Raw genomic sequence first — 27,993 nt, forward strand, 5'->3', positions numbered from 1 at the left:
GAACAAATAAACAGAGATGGGGTCCAGGCAATGTTGGTGGGACTGGACGCTGAGAAAGCCTTTGATTCAGTCAGATGGCTTTTTCTTTATAGGGTACTGAAGACTTTTGGTTTTCACAATAAATTCATTTTAATAATACAATCCCTTTACGATAAACCAAGGGCTCGTGTGAAAGTCAATGGAGATTTATCTGAATCATTTACTCTAGAAAGAGGGACCAGGCAGGGTTGTCCAGTCTCACCACTTTTATTTGTACTTTATATTGAGCCTCTTGGTCAGTTTATAAGAAACAATACCAAAATTAAAGGTATTGTAGTTGCTGGGGAAGAACAAAAAGTGGCAATGTTTGCAGATGATGTCTTGGTCTTTTTGAAGGAACCTGAAGAATCATTTGAGGAGTTGATGTCCTCTCTCTCCGTTTTTGGAGAACTGTCTGGTTATAAACTAAACCTAAACAAAACACAGGTAATGACACTAAACTATACAGCATCTAACACTTTACGAGATAATTATAATATAAATTGGGAAGCTGAAACACTTAAATACTTGGGAATAATTCTAACTAAGAATATTTCTAATCTATCACAAGTAAATTATGGTCCCTTGTCACAGGCCATAAAATTTGATTTAGATAGGTGGAATCTGGTGCCTTTCTTAAATTTAAACTCAAGGATATTAGCAGTGAAAATGAATGTACTCCCAAGACTCCTCTATTTATTTAGAACTTTGCCTGTTGAAGTAAGTCAAACACAGTTTGGGGAATGGGACAAATGGATTTCGCGCTTTATTTGGCATGGGAAAAAACCAAGAATTAAATTTAGATCGTTAAGCAAGGCAAAAAAAAGGGGGGGGGGGGGGGGGGGGGCAATGCTCCCATGCTTACAATACTACTATTATGCATCTCAGGTCATCCCCCTGCTGCAATGGTGTAACCCGAATTTGAAAGCTAAGTGGAAATTCATAGAATTCAATACAACCCCTAAATTCCAACTACAAGCCTCAATTGCAGATAAAAAATTGGCAGACCGTTTAGAAGATAAAGGACCATGGATTAGCCACACTTTAAAAATATGGAATAAAGTGACTAAAATATGTGGTAGTGAACGAATACTAAAAGTATTTAGATGGTGTGCTTATGACACAGTTTTTAGACCAAATGAAAGTGATAATAGATTTCAGTCCTGGATAGAGAGTGGACTAACAACATTCCATTCCATCCATCCATCCATTCGCTTCCGCTTATCCTTTTCAGGGTCGCGGGGGGTGCTGGAGCCTATCCCAGCTGTCATAGGGTGAGAGGCAGGGTACACCCTGGACAGGTCGCCAGTCTGTCGCAGGGTTAACACACAGGGACAGACAACCATTCGCACTCACATTCACTCGCACATTTAAACCTAGTGGCAATTTGGATTATCCAATTAACCTATCCCCACAAGTTGCATGTCTTTGGACGGTGGGAGGAAGCCGGAGTACCCGGAGAGAACCCACGCAAACACGGGGAGAACATGCAAACTCCACACAGAAAGACCCCGGCCTGATGTTGGAATTGAACTCAGGACCTTCTTGCTGTGCGGCAACAGTGCTAACCACCGTGCCACCGTGCTGCCCCCACATTCCATTCCTTCACACATAAAGGCACACTACAGAGTTTCCAGTCTTTACAAATAAGAAATGGCTTAAGACAAGTAGATTTCTTCAGGTTTCTTCAAATGAGGGATTACTTTAATAAACACTGCAATATCCCAAACCCAAATATGGTTGAGTCAGAAATTTTTAAGAAAGTTAAATTAGCATATGATAGTTCTCTGAGAAAGGCAATCTCCAAACTATATGATGTGCTCCTTCAAGCAAGGAAGGATACTACTCAAAATGTTAAGATTAAATGGGAATCGGAATCGGGGATGGGTATAACAAACGAGAACTGGGAGAGGATTTGTAATTTTCATTGGTACTCAACAAGTTCTTTATCTTGGATAAAGAACATTTGACTGTTGGAAGAACATTATTAGATCAAACTAAATATAAAAATGGGACAGCAGAATGCTGGAGAAGATGTGGATCAGAAGAGGCACATCATTATCATATCTTTTGGGACTGCCCTAACTTAAAAAATTACTGGCTGGGAATCCATAAAACTTTGTGTGAGGTTTTTAAGATAAAATTTGACATCAATTTTGTAAATTTGTACTTGGGCTTGGTTGCTGGCTCGGTCTGGGGAGGGGACACAAAACTCTTACAAGGGCTATTAGCGGCCAGCAAAAAATCAATAACCAGAAAGTGGTTAAATCCAACTCCGCCAACACTTGAGGATTGGTTTAATGTGGTTTTCGAAATATTTAAAATGGAAAAATTGACATTCTTTTTAAAAATTCAGAAAGACAAATTCTACAAAATATGGAATAAATGGATTAGCTTTGTGTCCCCCATCCGCCCTGAATTTAGGTAAGACCAGCCCTGAATTGGTGTATCTTGGTGTATCTCCCATGTGTCGTACAATGTCAGGTTGACCCTCAACTTCATAATATGTACCTAATGTAGTTTTTGTAAATAAGTTAAACATGCTGCATTATTTAACACATTGTCAAGCCAATGAGTTAATTTTATTTTTTTGCTATCAGAATGTAAAACAAATGGACTAAGAAAAAGGGTTTTGTTTGGGAGTTTTTTGTTTTGTTTTTTTCCTTTTCTCTTTTTTTTGACTAAATAATGTCAATGCACTTTATTGTAACAAGTCCCTTTTTTTTTCTTCAATAAAAATATAATTTAAAAAAAAGGACAGTCTCAGTCAAATTAAGCGCTGATCTACATGCTTTTAACAGTCATCCCTACTAACACAACAGAAAGGGAGTCGTGGAGTCCTGTGTCTGATAGAAAACACCACTAGAATGAGTGCACCACTTGTTTTGAACGACAAGTTCGATACAGCCTGTGTTTCAACACAAAGTGTATTGAGCCACTTTGTAGTTTCTCCACCAAGGTGAGAACCACCAAGGCTGTGGTTTGATTGTCTGACCCAGAAACTCCCAATCTATATTTCATGAAACATGGTGAGAGGATGAGCACTGGCTGAGAGTACAGGCAAAGAAATAACAGTTCAGATTATGGTATAAATCCAGAAGATTTTCTTTGATTTGCTGGAGGACACACTCTGGGAGTATTGGTTAGTTTTTCACTGTGCTCAGTTCTTAGTTCTATATCTGCTGTATGACAGCCAAGCCACTTTCTTATGATGAAACGATACATACATTCATACAGTTACTGCAGTTGGGTTCATGAAATGGATCCAACACAAAAAAACAGAAACCTTTTCATCCAAAGAAACCTGGTAAGATTTTTAAGGAAAAACAAATCAAAACACACACAGTGAAAGTGTTCCAAAGATTATTAGGAGAACTTTCAACAACAGCAACCCTAGCTCCTCTGACCTTTCATCAAGCCGTGAGTTTGATAATGAACTTTGTTAGTTGAAGTTGCTAACTGAAACAGACCACATAGCATGCAGGAGAAGTAAAGTCCTGCCGCTCTGTATTAGGCAGGGATTTCTGTGTGATTTTGTTTGGGATGAGCCTCCAGGTCAGAGCAGTCAGTACTGAGGAAATGGCAAAATGCTTTTAGATGCCTTGTAGGAAGTCATGGCAACATGCTGTCTCAAAACCACACAAAGGAAATGTGGGAAGTCAAGCAGGTGACTGCCTGATGCATCATTTATTAGTGTCTCACAACAGTGGAAAGTTACCTTCCTGAACTATGAAGTGGGATAAAACAGGAAGGCAGGCACCAAACGAGGTTTTCACCATGTTTCAACCATTGTACATCAGCATTATATTCACTGCCTGAGACTGATCCACTTTACAGAAAGGGCTTGGAAACAAAGTATTAATGTTAATGCTGTTCTTATAAAAACTGTAATCCAGAAATGTTGCTCTCCTACTATGCTGATATGTGCTCTGTGCTTTTCTGGACGTCAGGCTTACCTTTGATTTAAACTTTTGCATGTGTTATAGTATTTTATTCTTCACTCTGTCACCAGAAACTAAACATAATGGGGAATTATTTTACTTTAAATTCATATTTTCTTTTGATATTTTATATTCATTTTGTTTCCTAATACCACTGATTTAACTAAACTGTGTTGTGGAAAATTTAACAATAACCTGCAACACACCCAGTGAGCTTGATTTGAAGTGGGTTTAATAAACACATTGCAATGTGGAGAGAGCATCCCAGTGAAACACCAGGACAGCTCTGAATTGCGGCCACCGCCCTTACATCTTATACAGTATACAAACACACAGACAAAGAACATTCCACAAACTCACATGTGGGGCCCTCTCACGGGGTGGGGGGGGGGGGGGGGGGGGGGGGGCTATACCTCCTCCCTCACAGAGTGAATTATGACCTTGTTTTCTGAGTGCCCATCACCTAAGGATTTACATCCCTGATAAGCCGAAGGAGTCCCAGTATCTGTTTAACGTCTCCCATTACAATGACCTCACTGTGTTAACATTCCACATGCATGTAAACTAGTGACAGGAGTGCTCTTACTATGGTACAGTGAGAAAGTGATGTTACTATAACTAATGTGATATGATTAAATATGTGATTAATAGATGAGAAAAGAAATCTGCAGATTATGTGGATTCCAATTGAACATAAACACTTGCCATACTGTGTTTTGTTGTGCATCGTCCCATCTAGCCACATAGTTTTAACCTGTGACACTTGGAATAAATGTTTGTGTTTGTTCCACTGGAACTTTTTTGGATTATTTCGGCTGCAAAAGCCACAGCTGCCTGTATACCAGTTAGTGCTTTTATCTGTAACATTTATATGAAAATCGAGTGTTTGTGGTTAGAGTTGTAGAATTGGAAAGTTAATTGGAGCTAAAACCTAAGCATAAAGTGCAACTTTCTTTTTTTTTCTAAATTCTGTCCTGTCTTGGCAGCTTTTGCGATCTGAATCGTGATCTAATCGCCTTGTTGTCCCAAACACATTTTGCTTTTCCAAGATGTGCTCTATAAATTTTATAAATAGGCTTCTCTTGTTTATGTATCTCTTTTAACTGTTTATTTAATTATTTTTATTAGTGTTATTTCAGTTATTACATTATATGTAACATATAGGGGTGCAACGATACACAAAATTCACGGTTCGGTTCGGTTCAATACTTTGGTGTCATGGTTCGATATTTTTTCGATACAAAAAAATGTTCATGCCTTTTTAATTTGTCATTTATTAAAATTATAAATATAGATTTAATGTTAATTTAATGTTGCTGAAACAACAAAATAATAATAATAAAAATAAATCTATCTGATCGAGAAATCACTCATCTTTGGAAAAGAGAGTTTATTACAGAGAAATGTCTCTTTCCAAAATAAACGCTATACTATACGCTTCTTCTGGGCTATATTCTCAGCAGCATATTAAACATATCAGGTCCCCATAAGGAGAATCATGTGCTAACGGCTGTCTAAATGACTCGGGTGAAGTTTGTAGCATGCGTGCTTGTTGTTTTTGTTTGCTTCCATTTGTCTTTGCACTAGGATGATGTCGGCTTAAATGTGCAGTCATATTCGTTGTGTTCACACTAGTGCTGTCAGCGTTAATCTCGTTGAAATGACGTTAACGCCACAACACGGCAAATCTCCTTTAACAAGTTACCGCGGATCGCCCCGTGCGTGGGGCTGGATGGCATCAACACCTTAACAAGCTAACTGCGCTAACGCACTAGTTCCCACCAATTGAGCATTGCATGGCACATGCGACATACTGTTTTACTTTTGTCCATGACGCGCTTACCATCAGGGTCATGCTTCACATGAAAACCAAGATAGTTCCAAACGCCAGATCTGAAAGAGGGTGGGGGAGGTTCAATTTCGGGTAGCGTTGAGGCAGTTGCCATGTTGCAACGAGCTTAGCTTGCACTGCGCTCAGTGCATCTGCACTCGACAGTGCAGCCTAGGCGGAGTAGTCGAAAGCAGATCCACAACAAAAAAACCCCACTACACATTCAATTCAATTCAATTTTATTTATATAGCGCCAAATCACAACAAAAGTTGCCTCAAGACGCTTCATGGATACGTCTTGAGCTCCATCTTCCTCTAAACTGATATCCCGGTTCTTGGAAGGCATACTTGATCTGTGCTGGCCAACCCACATTCATCAAACTCAGGCACAACACTGTTTTTGTTCAGCAGGCAAATAGTTTTGTTGCCTGTAGGCAAAAAGAGTGCCAGGCTGAGACTTGAACTTTGTGGGCTTGTGAGGAATGTAGATTAAATAAATTAAATAAATAATTTTATATTGTTCGATACATATGCGTACCGAACCGAAAGCACTGTATCGAACGGTTCAATATCGATACGAGTGTTGTTGCACCCCTAGTAACATAGTATAGTATGACAATGACCAAGGCACCTGTAAGTGAAAAGAAAGGAGAAAACAATCAACAATCTGCCCTGTGTGTGTGTGTGTGTGTGTGTGTGTGTGTGTGTGTGTGTGTGTGTGTGTGTGTGTGTGTGTGTGTGTGTGTGAAAGAGATAGAGGCAAGAAGTAAATGGAGGAAGTTGAAAAATGAAAAATGCTGTTGAGACACACTCTGGTCATAAGTACCCAGATGACGGTACAAAACGTTTCGTCGACATTGTTGTGTTTGTTGGGGAGAAAACTTACAAACATACAGTGCAGCACTTCAGAGTCACACTGCTAGCGAACAAAGATTTATGTAAATTTGACAAGCTGAACGCATTCTGTACTGTACAGGAGACACAGAGGAGATTGATTGACAATGGTCTACAGCCAATCAGGATGCAGAACACAATGCGCTGTAAAAAAAAAAAAAAAAAAAAAAAAAAAAAAAGAAAGCCTGCAAAATTGCACACACAAAAAATCTGTGAAACAGTGAAGCCGCGAAAGGTGAACTGCGTTATAGCGAGGGAGGGCTGTATATCAAAGTTGGCTTTCAGCTTAGTGACTGTACTCGGGCTCACTCCAAATAATGCAGCAACTTGGATTTTGCGGACACTATCTTGAAGTTGCCCCCATCCAGATCAGTTAAATGTGGCATGCTTGGAGCAGACTAGGGATGGGTACCAGTATCCGGTGCCATTATGGCACCAGTTCTGACATAAACGGTGGTAACCAGACCGAAAAGCAGCGCACATTTCGGTGCTTTATTTCAGTGCTTTTTTTTTCCTGAGATGTCATACACTTTGGATTCTAGCCAATCATTTTACCTTTCCAAGGATAGTAGGAGGGCCCAGGTACGTACGTTCTTTTAGAGCAGAGATACAGATTAAAAATGCCCAAGACGAAGCAGTGAAAAGTATGCCTGTACTTCACAGCAAAAGATGTAAACTCAGCAGCCTGCAACAAATGCTCTAAGCTGATACTGTGCAAACGAGGGAACACCTCGAATCTGATGAAACACCTGGCGACGCATAGCGTTTTTTTAAAAGCCGAGAAATGCACCGTATTTGATAGCTTGCTGCAAGACCTCACACCAAGCACATCTACTGCGGGTGTGGTGCCTGTTATTGGCCCCGGAGTTAGCAACATCCCCCAAGAACCCGAAGAGGAGAGTCCTGGCCCCTAGCCCTGCCAGTGTAGCAGAAATTATGACGGATGATGATGGCAGCAGCAGCCGTTCTTCTCTGCGTGAGTAGCTTATTAATGTTGTTCGTGGGTAATTTACGTTGAGTAGGCTAACCACATTATTAAATTAATGCATATAAGGTGAACTAGCAAACAGCGTCGTAGTTACATACGGCTGTCTTCTTGTTTGATGATACTAACTTCACCCTGGCCAAAAAGGCTAAAATGACCAAAGAAAAAGTGGAAAACAGTTAAACATGAGAGGTTTTTGAACAACCATTGCTTATGCACTGCTTCCAGCCAAGAGTGATACCATATATACCCTATAGCTGCAGAAAAGGCTAACATTGTTATCTTTTTACAAAAAAAACAGCTGAACATGAGAGGTTTTTGGACAAAGTTTGTGTTCTCACCGTTTAAGCACCAGCACCGTTTCAAAAGTACTGGTTTGGCACCGGTATCGGATAAAACCTAAACGATACCCATCCCTAGAGCAGACACCAACTGACTGCTGTAGCAGGATACGCACTCACATGTATGCTAATCAGCCCCCAAAGAGGAACCGGATTGTCAGGACCAGGGGTACCAAAATCTTGTAACAAGAGTCCATAGCAGAATAAGTAATTTGGCATTGGCAGAGAAGATTTGGCTAATTTTTCATGGGCACGGCTCTGCTGCTCAACAAACACATGCATTTTCATCACAAATGTGGCATTATTTAAGGGGAAAAACAGTTTCCTAGCAGCAGAAGTCGTGTCCCAGAACTATACCTGCTATAAAGGCATACATGTAAAAAAAATCCATCTTCAGTGAAGTATGTTGTTGACATGGCACTTTTTTTTAAACTTAGTCTTCTGATATTCAGCATCAAGTCTGCTGATTCACATACTTCTGCTTTATTTTTGCTTTGTTCGGGAGCATATCTATCTTGTTGTATTTAAGACACTCTTGCCTTGAAGCACACTTGATGTTTTCAATTCAAACATACAGAGGCTGGCACTTAATATTTTCCCTTGGACACACAGCTTTCATCTACAGTCGCAACTCTGAGAAGTCAAAAAAAACTCTTTTTTATTAATACATTAGCTCTGTTCAAGTGGAGAGTGGCATTAATGAAAAATTAAAGTCTGTAGCATTAAATTGTGTATTTACATTGTGTAGCTGCGTATCTGTTTGCTGTTATGAAATAAATACCATGATCTTCCACCTATCAGGAAGTTTTATTTATGGTCACAGTGGCAGCTTTTCTTAACGGCTGCTATGGTTACTTTCACACCAAATACGGTGTATAGCTCAGGTTGGTGGTGTTGTTGTCACTTGTGTGCTCACCTCGCTTTTGTCTCACAACAGATCTTTTTCATTGGCGGAGGTGTGAGGCGTCACCAAGGAGTCGGTGGGTGGGAGGGATAGAGGTAAACTGTGTAAGGGTGTAAGTGTGATGATGATGATGCATGGAAAAGCCTGAGGAGAGGTTGACTTTAAAGCACTTTTTCAGCCACCTTGACACAATGATCGTGTGCATGTGGAACCTACAGGAGTAAATCACAGTGAGAGAGCAGGGAAATGGAAAGAAGAAGGTTTATGCTCATTGAACTCAAGACAAACATTACAGCATTACTATCTGTTTAATTGTGCTGTAAACCATGACTTGCAAGATAACGCCATATAGTGTAGTGTGTGTGTGTGTGTGTGTGTGTGTGTGTGTGTGTGTGTGTGTGTGTGTGTGTGTGTGTGTGTGTGTGTGTGTGTGTGTGTTTGTTGAAAGCAGTAGAATGTCAGAGTAGTAGGCTGGTCTGTGTGACATGCAGGTGTCTCCAGGTTACTGGGGAATGTAAATGCAAACAAGGCTGCTCAAACAGAGAAAGGGGGAGCATTTATGAAACCAGAGCCATATACGATACTCGTGTGTATGTGTGTGAGAGAGAGAAGAGGGGTGTGGGTGTGTGAGAATAAAACAGTTCTCTACAGCCAGTACTTTGTTGGAATGTTTTGGTGGTAAATTTTCACTTTTTCATGGGTTGTCAGCTCATAAAAATAATTAAAATTAAAATTAAAATCAATTAGCAGAAATCAGCTTCCTCTGAAAAGTCTCAGCATCAGAGATAACGACCTCAGAGATTCAAGTGGCTCTGAGTGGTTTCTTTTACCTCTCTGGTAGTCTGGTTATTTGGTTATTTCAACCCTCCTCACTTGCACTAACATATCTCTGGGCCTCGTATTTCAAATTACAGTGAAAAACTATAAAATGCAAATGCAAACCTTTGTCTACTTTGTTTGTAATTAATATTCTCTGCAAATGGGGGACTGTGGATTTAAATGGCTGCATTGTCCTTGGACATATTCACCTTCCTGCACACCTTCCTGGCTGAAGAACTTCAAAATATTATAATTGACAGCTTGAAAAACAGGCAACCAGACTTCCTCAGATTTATGAAGATATTTCATCTGTCACACAACGAGCTTCAGTTTGAAAGGTGACCCAGGTATTTAACCTCCTGTGTGGGTTGTCCCTTTTGGATGCGATCCTAAGGACTGACCCACTATTGTTCAGTCAGTACATCTGGCAGTTTGTGAAAAAAGTATGGGTCATTACCATTACTCATTAAGGGTGAAACCACTGGGAGACCCTGCCCCAACTCATCATGTGACCTCTCGAGATCACCTGAGGGGGTTGATGCACCTGGGAGGGGAACTCAAGGATGCATTGTAGCCACCACCTCTTTTCAATGATGGCTGTTCGCAGTGGACATAAACGGCCCCCTCCTTTACTCCCCTTTCAAACCATACACTATATTGCCAAACTATTTGAATCACACAGCCAAATTATTGATACCAGCACTAGTGTAGAGAAGCACTATCTAAGAACCAGTCCATTTACGATTTACCATATCAGGTGTCCCACTCACATCCATGGCCATGCCAGTTCTTAGGCTTAGGCAAGATACTAACACCAATCTCTTCGCCTATGCATGAATGAATGTGTGTGAATGTTGGATAGAAAAGTAATGATAGATGAATGAGGCAATTGCATAAAGGGCTTTTAGTACTCCGAATAGAAAAGCACTCTAGAAGAACCAGTCCACTGACTGTCCTTTATCCCGATGAGGTCCACTGCACTGTAAATAACTAGACAAAAACCCATCAAGGTATGGCACATGGTGAGAATTTAGCTATTCCAATTTCATTATCAATTTCATTCCTTATCAATTCCCTTGGGTTATCTACATGGGTCTTCGCCTTTCGGCACTCTTTCCTGGCTAAAGGATTATATAATATTATTACTTCTATAGTAAAATTAAGAAAAACAAAGTTGAGAAAAATCTTCCCCATCCGTCTTAAATGTGATTCCATATGTTTAAGGCAGAGCTTATTTGAAATACTTTAAATCCTTTTTAAACTCTATCATCATATTCTATAAAGCATATGCTGTTGGTGGCTGTCCTCTGAGGACACACAGGTATTGTTCATGAGCTTTTTTTTGTAAAAACATATTTTTTTAAAGTTGAGTCTGTGTGTCTGAGCTCATGAACATCAGGTTTTGCCTAGATATCTGGTCAGAGTTGTCGTCCCTTCTCCAACATTATCGGCGCTTTCCTTGTTCATGTACTAAAGGAGTTTTGAACTCATCTTCTCTACATCACACGTGTTGGCCAAGGTGGTTAGCAAGACAAAACGTATCTGTTACGATGATAAATCACTGAAGGTTCTTTTACTTGCTAATGGTAGCTGTGTTTCCATTTGGAGACTGTAACTGATCTCAGAGCAGTGAAAGCGGAGGCGTTGCCAGCTTGCCTGGCGCGCTGGTCTTCCATCAGCTTAGCAGAGGTTGAAAAACCACCGGTTTGTCCGTAATGTGCATGTGCAAATGACCAGAAAATATGTTTGCCCCTCAGTTTGCACAACTCCAGTAGCTGACTGTAGCCACAAGATGGCAGTAATGTAAAGGATGGAAGTAAACAAACCAGGAGATGAAACGCGAAAGAGATCGATTTACTTTGGTCAGTTTTTTTTTTATTTATGTTTACTTTTAGACCAACACTGCTTGCCTAGCTTGAGGTCGCTTCGACCTGCATTATTTTCTCTGTAGGAGCTCCGCATTAAAGGGTTTTATTGAGTTTGCGTTTTGTCTGTTTTTTGGATCTCCAAACTCTCATGCAACCCATTTTTGACACCTGACATTTATGGACTGTTGCTAACAGAACAGGGGGAAATGTGTACCTATCCCAACATTTTTGCAATGCATTTCTGCCTTCAAATTCAACATGAGCTAATATTACACATATAGTTGATTTACTCTGGTCTGAATCAGCTAATGAGTTTGTAAACTTGCTGCTTTTTCCTGTGGTTTGGTTTGTTTTCACAGGGGAAAAATCCAAGTTAACTCCAAGTGAATCGAAATGTGTCACTACAAAATATAGAGATACGCCTGGAGCAGGAAAACAAAAGTAAAAGAGGAAAAAGGTGCTGTTCTGGTCTGTTTGAAAACATGGAGAATTTATGTTCATTTCACTGCTAGTTGCTAGTCTGTACAGACCCTTGTACATCTATAGTATCTTGTCACATTGAGAATGAAAAGCATACGTGGTCGAGGTTTCAGGTGTCACAGCTGGGATGGCCGGTGTGCTTGTGAAGCTGACCCAAAAGCAGCCACTGGAGAAATGAACATGCTGTTTAAACAAAAGGTGAGCCTTAATTTTAGCTGATAACATGAATCCAAAATCAAGGCAAAACAAATAGTGGCAAAAACTGAAACCTTAACAGGAAAAAACTAGACTATAATAACTACGACCAAGAGAGGCATGAACATGATTCATAGCAGGACTATGAGAGAAGTTATGAGACAAACCATGAACATGAATCACTTGAAACCTAACATGACACGGAGGGCGCAAAACAGATGATGTGACACTGAACAAAGAACGACAGAGGACTTAAATACACAGAAGGGTAATGAGGGAAGTGGAAACACCCAGGGAGACACAGCTGACACAGATGAACAAGACACCACAGGGGAAGCAAAACCAAACACACTGAACGTGGAAACACAAGACTTTCAAAATAAAACAGGAAACAGAGAAACATGAACTGGGACACACAAGCTTAACAATGAGAGAGGGAGCGAGAGAGGGAGAGGGACACATAGAAGAGAAACCTACATAGACAAGGAGATAACACAACTAGACTAAATGGTAAATGATCTGTATTTATATAGCGCTTTACTAGTCCCTAAGGACCCCAAAGCGCTTTACATATCCAGTCATCCACCCATTCACACACACATTCACACACTGGTGATGGCAAGCTACATTGTAGCCACAGCCACCCTGGGGCGCACTGACAGAGGCGAGGCTGCCGGACACTGGCGCCACCGGGCCCTCTGACCACCACCAGTAGGCAACGGGTGAAGTGTCTTGCCCAAGGACACAACGACCAAGGCTGACCAAGCCGGGGCTCGAACCGGCAACCTTCCGATTACAAGGCGAACTCCCAACTCTTGAGCCACGATCGCCACCAAACTTCTACTAAACTTCAACTAAATCATAACTAAGAATAACATCACAAGAACTTAACATATTTCAATATAACGTAAGAAACAGAAAATGCTGAGTTGCAGACATCAGCTCAAACCTGCACATACCGGCTTAGATTGGGATCAGATCACCTTCATACCATAAACAAACTGCTTTGGAATCCCCCACCCGACCACCTCTTCCAACAGGTCTCAGTGTGGTTGTTTTGGTCCACACCCGAGTGCAATGTGCACATCTGGAAAAGGAACCACATCAAGAGGAAAAATAAACCACAGTTCGATTTAAATGGACCAAACACCACAGCTGTGAAAAAAATAGTACATTTTCTGCATTTCTGTGTGTTTGTTATGTTTGTTATGTTTTCTATGTTCTATTGTAAACAAAATACAACTTCATCACAACTTTGCTGGAACTGGGGATGTGCATGTGACAGCGGAGGATGCAAGGGATAAGATGAGATGGAGGCAGATTTGATGACCTATAAAGAGAGCAGCCTGAAGAAGAAGAAAAACACATGATGATCAGAGCCTGGAGTGTTTTTAACTGACTGTCAGCCACAAGGAAATGATTCAAAAGCATCAAGCTCTCGATTTCTGTTGGCTCTTTAAGCTGATGCCAGTCAAAACTATTTCTGATGTTTTTGCATGATGGGTCAGTCTTACTTACATGTAATGCAAGTAAGACTGACATGCAGCCAAAAAATGTGACAAAGCCTCAACCATTATCCACAGATGTCTGTAAGACTTTCACAGACTGCTTATCTGTATCACATAATATATCTCCTTTAGTTCTCAGTGACTGACTTTTAGCAACAAAGTGAATAATAATGCAGTTTAACATTGGTTCTTTGCTAACACAACACTCATTTATCCTTTCAGTTATATGCTTGAATGATTCATCGGTTAATGTTAAGAGGCTTAACAAACAAACTAAAGCATTCCTCTGAAAATGATCAGGTCAGGTACAAGGACTGGACTAAAAATGGAAAAGCAGCAAATGTCAAAAGAGATTTTTTAATAGTTTTAGAAAGTATGGAGAACTTCTTGCTCAAGTCCACTTGACCATTTGAAATGATAGCAAATGCTAGCTCCTTAGAAGAAAAACATAAAAGATACAAGGATAGCTCAAGACTTTAGCAAAGTACTCTATATTTTAAAAATGAACACAGTGTGAGTTCAGTTTGAGTCTATAAAATCTGTTGATGTATCCACGTATCATACCGGTGATAAGCAGTCGCCTTTGAGTCAGCCCAGTTTAAGGATTCACATCTCACCACAAACATTTGACCTCAAGTCAAAAAATGTTTGCTTTTTTCCGAACCTGAGTCACACTTGCATATCAAGGTCACTCTGTTAGGCCATGCTTACTCCCAAAATAACTTTGCCGTTAAAAAAGATATAAGTGGCTGCAGCAGTGTGGGTGTGTTGCTAACACTACAGCTGAGGATGGCATACAAAACGTTAGTTCAGTCAGTGAAAACATTACATATTATTTTATAGTACAGCTAACTACATTAACCACATCTGACCATGAAATGATTTATCAAAAGCCATAAATAAATTCAACCACACCATATTTATCCATGATGTCATGGCAACAACAGCAAGAAAACTGACTGTTGTATTTTTTTGTTTGTTTTTTTGTTGTAACTCAGTTGTAACACTTCTGTTGTTTGCTATGAGGCACCTGCTAAGAGAGAGAGAAGGCTAAGAGGGGTACATTGTAAAGGAAGCTTATGCTGCAGACCCAAGTAGGTTCCAAATTAGAGATTAACAGGTTTGCCGATTGATTCTCGAGAAAATAGCATCCCTGTTGCTGGAAGATCGGAATATATGTCTAAAGTCTTTGTGTTTCCTTGATGTGCATCAGTAATAAACACAGATTCATAGATGGAACTTTAGTCCATGATTTTTATTTTTCCATTGTTCTACGAGCATTAATACATGATGCTAAAATAGCACTTACACTCTGCTTGCTGATCTCATATCAAATTTGTACACAAAATACACTTCTGATTGAATTATGCTTTTATATCTAATCTTTGTCTCAGTCTCAAACCCTTAAACACCAGCAGCTGAAAAAATAAGAAACAAAAGCTGTCAGAGCAGCTTACGTTTAGGAAAATAACTGGAATTTAACCTGGAAGCTGGTTTCACAGAACAAAGGTCCTAAAAATGAAGTGACCAATCATCATGTTCATATGGATCAACCCTCCTATGAACACTTGTTCGGTTTCTCTTTGTATTGTTTCATGCTGCTGATCTTCTCACAGGTCATTTCTGTGGTTTATCAGCATTTAGTGTTTAGTGTATTTTCCTCCTTATTATTTGTGGGCATCTGTCTTTGTTTTGGCAGCACCTACTGAAAAAGAATTATTATTCCTGAACTTTAGAAATAATGATGAATACACGCGTTTCATTGGATTTTGTCAAATTTATTAAATTTCAGAACATGCCTGCACTTTTCTTTCAGCAGATTTTGAAAAGGTGAGTTTGCATCATAAGGATGTTAATGATGCACTCAAAACTGTGGCGCTTCTGTGAAAACTATGAAAGGTTGTCTAGACATCACCAAGGGCTGCACAAATATTAGGTACATTATGCATGTTGTGTAACTGGTTGCAAGTCTTGCTGCAGAAATTCGACTGCTTTCAAGGGTCATCTTCTGACACATTGTGAGACTTTGCACCCTTTGTGGTTGATGTCATTATTGTTTTATACGATCAGTCCTCACAGGTTAGTTCATGTGCTTGTTAAGTAGTGTGTAAAAGTAGCATGAACATTTTAAATAAGTAACATTTATTTATATAAAACTTTTCAGTGATATAAAGTACAAAGTTAAGAAGATTCCTGCAGTCCTGCATGTAATGGCCTGACACTGATTGATCGCTCAGAGACAGAGTACACCTTGCAACCTTCACCCCAATCAAGTGTTTTAAATCAATATTTCCTACAACTGCTTATTTTATTCTTTTAAATATTGACAGACTGCTGTTATGAAGATTATCAGTGGCTTACTTTTAACAGCTCATAGAGATGACTGCTGACTTTTAGCACTTTTGAGTTTAACTGTTGCATTCTGCACAGTCTGAACCTCCAATGTTGTTTGCAAGGCCAAGAGCATGGAGGGTGAATTGAAACTGTTCTACTGAAATGTAAAAGAAGAAAAATGGAGAAGGTGTAATTCTGAAGGAAAACATGTGAATAGTATTGTGGAGGTGAAGGGAGTGTTAGACAGAATCATGACTTTTAAGCTAGAAGTCGAAGGTGTGATATTGAATGTTGACAGTGTGTATGCCTCAGAAGCTGGACACCAGCTGGAAGTGAGACCTGCTACAATGTATGGATGGAGACAGCAGGATTCACAAAAAGACAGGAGCTTTCTTTCATTTGCACAATTAGAAATATCCTGTCTCAGAGTGACGCTGAAAAACTAGTTCATGCATTTATTATTTCCAGGCTGGACTACTGTAATTCATTATTATCAGGAAGTCCTAAAAACTCCCTGAAAAGCCTTCAATTAATCCAAAATGCTGCAGCAAGAGTCCTGACAGGGACTATAAAGAGAGAGCAGATTTCTCCTGTATTGGCTTCCCTTCATTGGCTCCCTGTTAAATCCAGAATTCGAAATCCTGCTCCTCACACACAAGGTCTTAAATAATCAGGCCCCATCTTATCTTAATGACCTTGTAGTACCATATCACCCTATTAGAGCACTTCGCTCTCGCTCTGCAGGCCTACTTGTTGTTCCTAGAGTATTTAGTAAAAGTAGAATGGGAGGCAGAGCCTTCAGTTTTCAGGCCCCTCTTCTGTGGAACCAGCTTCCAGTTTGGATTCAGGAGACAGACACTATCTCTACTTTTAAGATTAGGCTTAAAACTTGCCTTTTTGCTAAAGCATATAGTTAGGGCTGGACCAGGTGACCCTGAATCCTCCCTTAGTTATGCTACAATAGGTGTAGGCTGCTGGGGGATTCCCATGATGCACTGGGTGTTTCTTCTTCACTGACCTTTCTCACTCACTGTGGTGTTAATAGACCTCTCTGCACTGAATCATACGTGTTATTAATAGCTGGAGGATGCTCGGGATAATGTGAAACAATATCATAAAAAAAGTATTGGTCCCAACACAGAATGCTGCAGAATTACATGATTAAAGTTTGTGTATGAAGAAGAGTCTTTGCGTACATAAACAAATTGAAATTTAGCAAAAGGACATGACTCATGGCAGTGCAGAAGTTATGCTGCACACAAAAGTGTAGAATTAACCTTCTGTAACGATTACATCCTGTTACAACAGCTACAATTTCCAGCTTGACCAGTCTTTCAGTGAAATTAAAACCAAATGAAAAAAATTTAAGCTAGATGAATGCAGGTGAAAAAGTATGTCATGGTAACCATAGTAACTGTTGTGTTCTATGCTCCAATTCAATTACAGATCCAAGGGAGTTACTTTGTTTCTCAGATTTATCTTGTACTCTGTAGAGCAAAGCATTCAGAGTTTCAGGGTCTGTTCTTCTCTGTGCGGAGGAGGGCTTGCTGGTAGAAAAAAAAACAGTTTGTGTGCTCTGACCATCTTTCACAAAAACGGGCGTAGAATCCTGAAGGTGTATTCTTTTTCTGTGCATGAGACAGGAAGTGATTAGTCACATCGAACACACCTGGGTCTAAGTGGCGTCATCAAAATAGCTACCACCTATGAAACCAAATAGTGTCAAATGTTGATAGAAGAACTCAAACTACAGTTGTGTCAGCAACAGTTCATGATTAATGAATCCCGCAGACCTTAATAAAAGACTTTTACTTTAAAAAACCAAAGCTGAGTGGCCAAGCCTCGCTGCAGGGGCTGGAGGACAACAGCATAAACCAGGGTGTCAGTAGACACATGTCAGTGTCTTGTGTCAACTGACAAAAAATAAAACAGTAAAATTTCAGGTCTGGGCTTCTTTGTTCAGGCTGCTACTCCTGCAATCCAGCGCTGAATAAGCGAAATAAAATGGATACATGGATGGATACAATTTCAGCCAGACTTTTACGATGAGCCAGTTGTAATCACACATAAGGCCATATTTGCCTGATCACCATAAAGCTGTGGTGCTGTGGTGTAGGTTAGGATAGGCTGCAAAGCAGGCTCATTTCTGCCATTAAGTTGTGTATTTTAACATGGGTTTTTGTTTAATTATATATTGTTCCTGTAACAGATAGGTATCTTCCTGCCCTGCTTTCCTAAGATTGAATTTGATCTCTAATTTGCCTCCACTCACTGACAAAATCGTGAAACTAGTTGTCATTGTTTATGACAGGGAACAGGACCCACACACAGGACAAGAGGAAATAAGACTAAAAGAAATAAGAGAAGCTGGCTAATTAATAAGCTAAAACAATCCCATGCTCTCCCTGTGTGTGGGTTTCCTCTTATAGTCCAAAAGCATGCATATTCTAAACTGGACAGAGTGAATGATTCAATTAAATTTTATTTACAAAGCGCCGAATCACAACAACAGTCACCTCAAGGTGCTTTAGATTGTAAGGTAGACCCTACAATAATACATACAGTGAAAAAACCCAACAATCATATGACCCAATCACATATGATATATGATCATTTGTCTCTATGTGTTAGCCTTGTGGCAGACTGGCAGCTTGTTGAAGGTTATCCTGCCTCACACCCAAAGAGGTGACTCTAATGAATAAGATTGTATAATTATAGTGAATAATAATAATAATAATATTAATATTAAAAAGATAATTACCCTGCTTCAATCCCTATACAACTGAATGTGGACTAAGCACTTGCAGCAGTTGTATAGGGATGAGTGTGGAACTCTCCCAGGAGGACCACAGAGTCTCCAGGTGGAGCACATTTGAACACCCCACACAGAGACTCCAAGAAGGCCACAGACTCTGAGCTGACAGGACGTTCCCCAAACCAAAGGCATAGGGAACCAGCTCTCTCATCTAATTGGAGTCACTGAACTAGACTTTTGAATTGTCTTTGTGTTGTTGTGTTTTAATGGAATGAAGTCTCCCAATAGAATTAAATGTCAGTAGGTGCAATGCTGACATTTATAGACTAAGAAATCAACTTTTTTAAGCAAAAGGCTGGGTATGATACCAGAAACACATGTAGATTGTGTCAGCACATTGTTATTCCATCATCATTTTTCCATATAGAAATGCTGAGAAGACTCACAGTCAGGTGGTCTCTTAACACTTCAGACCTGAACCTGATGAACCTGAACGGTCATGCTTGATCTATTTCACTGGATCCTTTCACTATAAAACAAAGACTCGCTGGATTTGCTACAGCATTTACAGACCATGTGGGTCACATGAATAACCAATACATGCAGTGGGTGTAACTCAGCTGAGAGGTAGGAGGGGTTGACATAATCTTATTTATTAACTTCCTGACAACTGTGCTCTATTATTGTTACTGTTACTTGAAAACCTTTAAATTCTAAAACATACACTTTGCAGCCACACACTGAACCACCAACATTGCAACTTGTAGACGACCTGCTCTGCCTTCTGAGCCACAGCTCAGTTACAGCCACCCCAGTAACCCTCCTCCACCTCCTAGATCTCAATGCACCATTATGAACTCAATAAATAGTGGTGAAAAATCATGGACACGTGATGTGTTTTTTGACAGAACGAAGGGTCAAGGGATGTTGTTGGGAGGATGAAGTGGTTGCTACATTTGCACCCCTGAACCCACTGCACTACCCCTGCCCTGCAGCCGAGCCACAGACCGCACATCACCTCATTTGTTTCCCATATGAGAACATTTCATTTTTTTTATTTGGTGAGACAACAAAACTACCTGGTTAGTGCTATGAGAAGATGATGACCTCTATGAGGTCTCAAACATTATTAGTAACTCTACGCATAGCGTTAATGCTTTGCTATCACAATATTGTTTTTGTGGCTTTTCTCCAAACTCTTAGCTTTTCAAGTAACAAAAAGTAAGCACTGTAACAGTTCACATTAAAAGCACATACATTTTTTAAGCAATTTCATTTTTGTTCAAACACTGGGTTAATTGGTATTAATGACGCCTGATGCAGGGTTAACATTTAATCATTAGCACCAGTTCACAGCAGAAACCTTTTTAGTAAAATACAACTTCACAATAAAGCTTTACCACAGTGGAAAAAAAAAAGAGTGTGACAGGTCAGCTTGGACAATAATGACAATAATCTGGGGTTCTGCAAAAATCCACTTAATGGGAATAATAACTCACCTGCAACATGAAACAACAGCAGGACCATGAATAAAGAGAGACTTTCACACATTCTAACTGGATTAATTACAGTAAATTATCCTCAACAGAGAATTGAAAATAATACTATACACTTCAGACTGTCATGAGGAGTCACAGTTCATAAGCTATTATTTAACAATTAGTTAAAATTATAAATAGTTACCAATAAGCAGATTTTTCTCTCTCTGATAAAGTACTATTATTATAGTTATTCAGCTACTGTGTGCAGGTTTACTGGACACAGTGTGGATGGTGCTATTTATGTTCTCATTATCCAGGTATACACAAGCTGTCACGGACTGCCGGGGCAGACCATGTGGAGTGAGTTGAGGACCCAAGAGCAGACAGAGGCAAGGAGACAAAACTGGACTTAACAAAAAGCGAGCCTTTATTTAGGCCGAAAACTCACGGAAAAAACAACAACAAAGTAACTGAAGGAAAACCTGAACATAGACTAGAAAACTATGACTCTTACTGAGAATTTAGACTATAACTAAACAATATACAAACTATGACTTACTATGGCTGGGAAACTGTGACAAGGGGTAGGGGAGATAACACAGACGACACGACACTGAACACAGCAAGGCTGAGGACTAAGTACACACGAGGTGATCGGGGGAAGTGGAGACACATGGGGACACAGCTGACTAGAATGAAACATAATGACAACACAGGGGAGAGTAATCTAAATGCAGTGAACAAAGAACAGACTCTTTCAAAATAAAACAGGAAACACGGAGACATAGACATGAAACGAACGAGACAACAAGAGCCACACAGACATGACACATAACAGGTAGGCGTACGAACCAGGGAGACCGAGTACAGGGGAAGATGACAGAAACGACAACATGAACTTGACAACATAAGACACACAGACATAAACACATGAAGGGCAAGGGAGACTTAACACAAGGGTAATATAATAACAAATGAGCTAGAATAACTTAATGAACCTAAACAAACAATAAACATCAAAATAGACTAAAACTCAAAACACTGGGTCGCACGACCCAGGACCATGACACAAGCATGACAGCAGGAAAAAAATCTCACACGTGATTTCACATCAGACAAATTTTTTTTTTTTGTGATGTTTGTTTTTTTCTAAACTGTAATTGTTGCATGTGGAACCTGAGCTTTCAGGAGTTTTTGGTGAAACTGGAAAATATGCTTGCCATCAGTCAACACAGACCAGTGTGGGGACCAACGGCTGACAAACTTAAACTACATCGCTGACAATGTGCACAGTGTCTGAGGGCTTGATGTCCTCTAGTGGACCCTATGTTCACTGCCCACTACTGTGGTATTTTATGGCAAATGCCAATTTGTCATGGAATTAGCAGGTGAAAAGTACTGGTGTCCTGTGCTTTTCACAGATGAGGGGAGCAAGTTCACAGTTAGCACACGAAAGAGTTTGAAGAAGCCAATGAGAACGTTATGTTGCCTGGCTCATCACTGGGTGAGTGTTTTTTTTGGGGGGAGGCACATCCATGGAGGGACACAAGACCTCTACAAACTGTGCTATGAAATCCTTGGACCCACTGTCAGACCCTACAATGATGCGGTGCTCCCTGGGTTCTTCCTGATGCATGATTATGCAGGCAGTTCCTGGAGGATGAAGGAGCAGGTACCAGTGACTGGCCCCCATGGTCGCCTGACCTAAATCTATAAGAACACCTCTGGGACATTATGTTCATGTCCATCCTCTGGCACCAGGTTGCACTTCAGAATGTTCAGGAGCTCAGTGATCCCCCAGGATACCATCCGCCAGAACATGGGGGCCATAAAAACTATTAAGGACCCTTCTGAGTACCCGCAGTCATTTTATTTATTTTTTTGGCAAACTGAACTAGCATGCCATTGTGGAGGTAAGCATCAACGACACAGAGCTCTCAGTTCTCACTCCTTCTTTATTCGTCTCCAACATCAACTGCGCATATCGCGCCACAAAACACAGGAACACACTTCCTATACACTGGGTGTGAGTGGAGCCCTCTAGTGGTCCACCACACATGCCCCCCCCCCGAACACCCAGCAGAACTAGTCCAGGACCCAGGGCTTAAGCAAACGGCCGGAACGGCTGAACTGGGGGGGTGGGGAACTGACAGGGGGCAACCCAGCCTGGGAGCGAGGCTGACACTGGCAGTCAGAAAAAGCTGCAGACGACTCGGACTCCGTTGATTTTGGGTCGCTCCTGGGGGAAAAAACAGAATCCATCAGCCCGGTGGCAGGTGGGCGGCCGCAGCGAGGGGCCTGGGCCGGGACCACCTGATCCTCTTGCATAACATGTGCAGGCTTAAGTCTGTCAACAGAGACAACTTCCTGCCGACCGCCAAAGTCCAAAATGAAATGTTTGTTGCCTGGTTTAAGAACCCTGCATGGCCCGTCATATGGTGGACGCAGCGGAGTCCTATGGGCATCGTGCCTGACGAAAACAAAACGAGCAGAGTCCAACGAACTCGGAACAAAAGTGTCAGGCAGGCAGTGGTGCACAGGACCAGGAACAGGAAATGAGTCTCTTGGGGGGCGAAAAGGCAACAAAGAGGTATCGAAACATGGGGGAGGGCTCTCAGGTAAGAATTCCCCGGGGACCCGGAGAGGCTGGCCGAGGACCAGTTCAGCCGGGGAAACCCCGAGGTCTTCTTTAACCGCGCTACGCAATCCCAGCAAAGCCAGGGGTACCGCCTCCAGCCACCTGGTTGTGCGGTCCACCACAGTCAAAAGGTGCGTGAAACCCTGTGACTGCGGCAAGGGACCAACCAGGTCCACATGAACGTGATCGAAACGCCTACCCGGGACACGGAAAGGTTCGAGGGGTGCCTGTGTGTGCCGGTGGATTTTCGAGCGTTGGCATGGGATACAAACCGCCGCCCATTCTTTCACCGTCTTGTGAAGGCCCGGCCAAACAAACCTGGCGCTGACCAGCTTGACCGAGGCCCGGACGCCGGGATGAGAGAGGGCATGGACTGAGTCAAAAACATGACGACGCCACGAAAGGGGAACCACCGGGCGGGGGCGGCCGGTGGAAACGTCGCAAAGAAGATGCGGACCGCCGTCCCACACTGGGGTGTCCTCCAGCACGAGGCCCGTTTTTGTTGACTGAAGGGCAAGGACGTCCGGGTCAGCACGTTGCTCGGCGGCCATGGCAGCGTAGTCGATGCCGACATACACCGGAGAAACCAACACACGTGAGAGACAGTCAGCAACGTGATTGGACTTACCAGCCACATGCTGAATGTCTGTGGTAAACTCTGAAATGGCCGCCAACTGGCGCTGCTGATGTGCGCTCCATGGGTCAGAGACCTTGGACATCGCAAATGTCAAAGGTTTGTGGTCAACGTACGCAGTAAAGTTGCGACCCTCGAGGAAAAAACGAAAATGTCGCGTCGCGAGGTGCAGGGCCAGCAACTCCCTGTCAAAAACACTGTACTTGCGTTCAGCATCCCGGAGCGTACGACTGAAAAAGGCGAGCGGTTGCCAGAGACCTGAAACCCGCTGTTCCAACACCCCACCCACTACCACGTCAGACGCATCGGTGGTCAACGCGATCTCCGCCGACGGAAGCGGGTGGGCCAGCAGGGCGGCGTCAGCCAGCGCAGACTTGGCTGCGGAAAATGCACGGACGCGTTCCGGCAGCCAGTCAACCGGATCTTTGGCTGTTTTACCTTTTAAGGCAGCATAGAGTGGCTGTAGCAGGTGGGCAGCTCTGGGGAGAAAGCAGTTGTAAAAATTTATCATCCCCAAGAACTCCTGCAACGCTTTAACCGACGTGGGACTTGCGTTCAGCAAGTCGGCGCTTTTCGGCGGAAAAGCCGAAACGGCCTGGACTCTGTCGGGCAACGGAACCACACCTTCAGCGGAAATGCGGTGCCCGAGGAAATCCAGAACAGGCAACCCAAACTGGCACTTGGAAGGGTTTATGATCAGGCCATGCGCTGCCAAACGCTGGAAAACCTGGCGCAGATGGGACTCGTGCTGGCTCGCTGAGCAGCTGGCCACCAATATATCGTCCAGATAAACAAAAACGAATGGCAGCCCACGCAAAACGGAGTCCATCAGCCGCTGAAAGGTCTGGGCGGCACCTTTCAGGCCAAACAGCATGCGCAAAAACTCGAACAAGCTCTATGAAGAGCAGCCTTTCTGTATTGCCAGCGGTCGCGGCTGCTATGGCGCGCTGGCGGGTCCGTTTCCCTGGGCCGTGAAAGCGCAAGGCGGCAGGCAGCGACGCGCTCTGTCGCCAAAACGCTGATGGTAGAAACAGATGCTCTTTCTGCGGTGCCGGCGTGTAGCAATCCCTGCAGTCAACAAGGGGGCGGATGCTCCGGGGGAGGCAGGTGGAGGCGTGGAAGGTGCCGCCGGCGAGTCCGTATCCAGGGCGTGAACATCAACTGCGCATATCGCGCCACAAAACACAGGAACACACTTCATATCCGGTTGTTCAGTCTGGCGTCACTAGCCGTGTCTGGACCTAAACTCCGCTGCTGGTCCATATATCAAACGATCACTATGGCATTACTGAGAGTTGAAAAACTGTCTAAAATCTTTCATCTTTAATAAAATGATCAGCGTTCTGCTCTACCAGGTGTAACAATTGAGTTTAACATCCAGGCATCCATGAAAACGGAATTTATGACATTTAACGGAGTTAGAAGTTACCAGGGAGTTAGCTCGCTAGCTTTTATCTAAATACAATATAGCATGTCCTGACTGCGGGGTTTTGGAAACAAATTAAAACGTACAGCTCTGTTATCACTTCCAGCATAAATGAAGACAGAAAACTACATAAATGAAAACAGAAAACTAAAAAGCAGTGACGTTTGTAGGGTTACTGAAGTTGGGCTAGCTGGTATATAATGATGTGCTACGTGACCGCTAGCGACACAGCTATGTTAGAATAATATAAACAAGCTAACTTTTTTTTCCACTCGATAAAAGTTAACGTGAGTGTTCTCGGTGGTCAGGAACAAATGTAATCGCATGGCAGGATGCTGTAAAAGGACCAAACTTCAGCCAGGAGAACAACTGAGATAATCCATCCACAATATGAGGTTAGTCATTCATATACTGCGGCATGGGCCGTAGTTACATCGTAAGGTTTTAAAAACTGAGCTTAAATAAATGATTAGCGGTAATAAAAGCCGAGGGAGGTCAACAGTGATCACTGACTGTTTTAGGAGCTTTTTGAGATTAAATAGAAGAAAATACATAACATTAAACATGTTAACAACACAAAAGCCATATTAAACGCAGACTACTTTAGACCCGGAAGTAGGATTCGTCGTGTCATCACTGAACAACCGGATATACTGGGTGTGAGTGGAGCCCTCTAGTGGTCCACCACACCATATCCTTTTTTCACTTTGATTTTCAGGGTGTCTTTGAATTCAGCCCTCAGATCCATCCAACAATGTGGCATCTTTTTGTGCCCAGTCCATATGAGTCTAGATACCCAGCATGATTTTTTAATTAAATTGTTCCTTTAATTTTTTTTGAGCAGCGTAAAATGTTAATAGGGCGTTGTTTTGACGGTGGTGGTGTCTGATTATTTACATAAGACAATGGCGGTGAACCTGGAGGGGCCTTATGTGCCTTGAACCCCAGAAGATTTGCCGCTGAGTGAAAAGCTCTGTTTTGACGCACAATGGTCACTTTTGGATCCATTTCCTGTTCAGTTCAGGTATATGGTGTTCCACTGAAAAAGAAAAATCATTTTCTTATTGATGTCAGTATGATTTACAGCCAGGGGTTTGGTCACTTCAGAGATGGAATGATGACAATAACGATGTGCTGATGGGATGAACCGCGCTGCTACTCCTGTCTCTGTGTGGGCGTTGTTAAAACTCCTGAAGCGGGGAGGCAGTGCGTTTATTTACGCAGTATATTTCCCTCCTATTGGTCCGATTATAGAAGCTGTTCTGATGACACAGCCAAATCTCTAGTGATAAAAAGATAGACGCCAAGACGCGCTGGAGAAACGGGTGTCGGAGGGCGGACAGCGAGCAGTTTCGTGGTAGATGTGCCTCTGCGACTCTTAACAAGGCTGGAAGTATCGGTCCGATTCCTGAGGTACCGAGTCTGGTTTTTACACTTTTTCTTTCTCTCAAACTTTAAACTAGAGAACATTTTATTTCCCTTTTATTGGTAATGATAACAAGTAGACGAAGGAACATAAAAAAAAAAACTTACGTGCGCTTACTTACGTGATTCTCAGTTTCAGTAATTTCTTTAATTCCAGTCTGGTGAAACATTTGATGTGGTGTTTCTCTCCCCTCACCGACTGGTGTGTGTGTGTGTGTGTGTGTGTGTGTGTGTGTGTGTGTGTGTGTGTGTGTGTGTGTGTGTGTGTGTGTGTGTGTGTGTGTGTGTGTGTGTGTGTGTGTCTGGATGTTTTTGAAGAATGGAGTGGTATGTCCTGGTGCTGATGCTGAGCTTGCCGCCCTGCATCCACACAGACTGTTCTTCACAGTGTCAGAAATGCGCGCAGCAAATTCTTAGCGCCGATGAAGCTTACAGCAGCCTGGTAAGAAAGTTCAAAAGGGAAATTTAAGATGACTTCATAATCTTGTTGCTGATCCAAAATGATAGAAAATTCTTCAGTGTGTTATTCTAACTGTAATCGTCTAAATCTTGGAGTTAAAAATCAGGCAAAACCATTAATAAAATCTTGGAATATGCAGTAGCCTGTGTGTATATATAGTTTTGAAATTTCTCGTTCGACTGGGAAGTAAGGCGCAGCCGCCGAGCTTTACCACAAACAAAACTCACAAGTGGGAAATGTAACGTGCGTTCAGGTATAGTGCGCCCTGCTGATGTCCCCTGGTTTCCCGATCTTGTCTGTGTCTTGCAGTCGTGCAGCGCCGATTGTGAGGGCCAGCTGGAGAGCTGCAGCCAGGCTCCGCGGTTGGCCGACTTCAGCCAAGATGAGGCTGCGGAGGAGGAGGAGAGCCAGCAGGCAGATCTGGTCAAACGCTACGGCGGCTTCATCAAGAGGATCGACAAGAACAAGAACAAAATATTCGCCTCTCCGTGGCGCGACAATTACATCCTGAAAGGTGCCTCGCTGCCCAAAAAATATGAGCTTTTTTTGAAGAAGCTGGAAGATAGAGACGCAGATACAGCGGAGCAGGCAGACGACACTCCAGAGGATCACATCCTCCGTGGTTATGTTAAACGTTACGGCGGCTTTTTACGGAAATTCGGCCCAAAGTCAAAGAGAAGTAGCTCCGTGGAGCAGGAGGACCAGGAGCCCGAGGAGCTGCAGAAGCGCTACGGAGGCTTCATGAGGAGAGTCCGACCAAAGTTGAACAACCTGAAGTGGGACAAGCGGTACGGAGGGTTTCTGCGCCGTCACTTCAAAATCTCTATGCGCTCAGTAGAGGACCCCTATTTCTCCTATGACGAGCTGACCCTATAGACACAGTCGTAGGAGAACTCAAAGGAACTTGCACAGGTTTACTTGAAATGCCATAATTGAAGTATCATATGCCTGCTGAGCTCGCCTAGATTCGGCTGCCTTCTGTGTAACATTTGTGTAATTTGCATCATCGCCTTTCCTTCAATAAATGCTTGTTTAATAAAATCATAAATAAAATCA

At 42.2% G+C, this 27,993-nt stretch overlaps 2 protein-coding genes across 7 annotated transcripts in view; one reads left to right on the forward strand and one right to left on the reverse strand.

Moving 5' to 3' along the window:
• The window catches only part of LOC308406649 (mitochondrial carrier homolog 1-like), a 241,718-nt gene that overhangs the window by 150,983 nt on the left and 62,742 nt on the right, over window positions 1-27,993 (reverse strand). The gene's annotated exons all lie outside the window — the stretch shown is intronic.
• Window positions 26,326-27,971, forward strand: pdyn (prodynorphin). The gene is made up of 3 exons (XM_080899071.1): window positions 26,326-26,465; window positions 26,796-26,919; window positions 27,247-27,971. The coding sequence occupies exons 2-3, from the start codon at window positions 26,797-26,799 to the stop codon at window positions 27,811-27,813; spliced, it is 690 nt and encodes a 229-aa protein (XP_080755197.1). The 5' UTR covers window positions 26,326-26,465; window position 26,796; the 3' UTR covers window positions 27,814-27,971.

This window comes from Rhamphochromis sp. 'chilingali' (genome assembly GCF_963969265.1).
Source record: "Rhamphochromis sp. 'chilingali' genome assembly, chromosome: 12".
Taxonomy (NCBI): domain Eukaryota; kingdom Metazoa; phylum Chordata; class Actinopteri; order Cichliformes; family Cichlidae; genus Rhamphochromis; species Rhamphochromis sp. 'chilingali'.

Excerpts from the sequence above, each read along its gene's own strand:
- pdyn (XM_080899071.1), top strand. The coding sequence starts at position 26,797 with ATGGAGTGGTATGTCCTGGTGCTGATGCTGAGCTTGCCGCCCTGCATC. Across the intron at positions 26,920-27,246 it reads ATGAAGCTTACAGCAGCCTG|TCGTGCAGCGCCGATTGTGA; the intron begins GTAAGAAAGTTC and ends TGTGTCTTGCAG.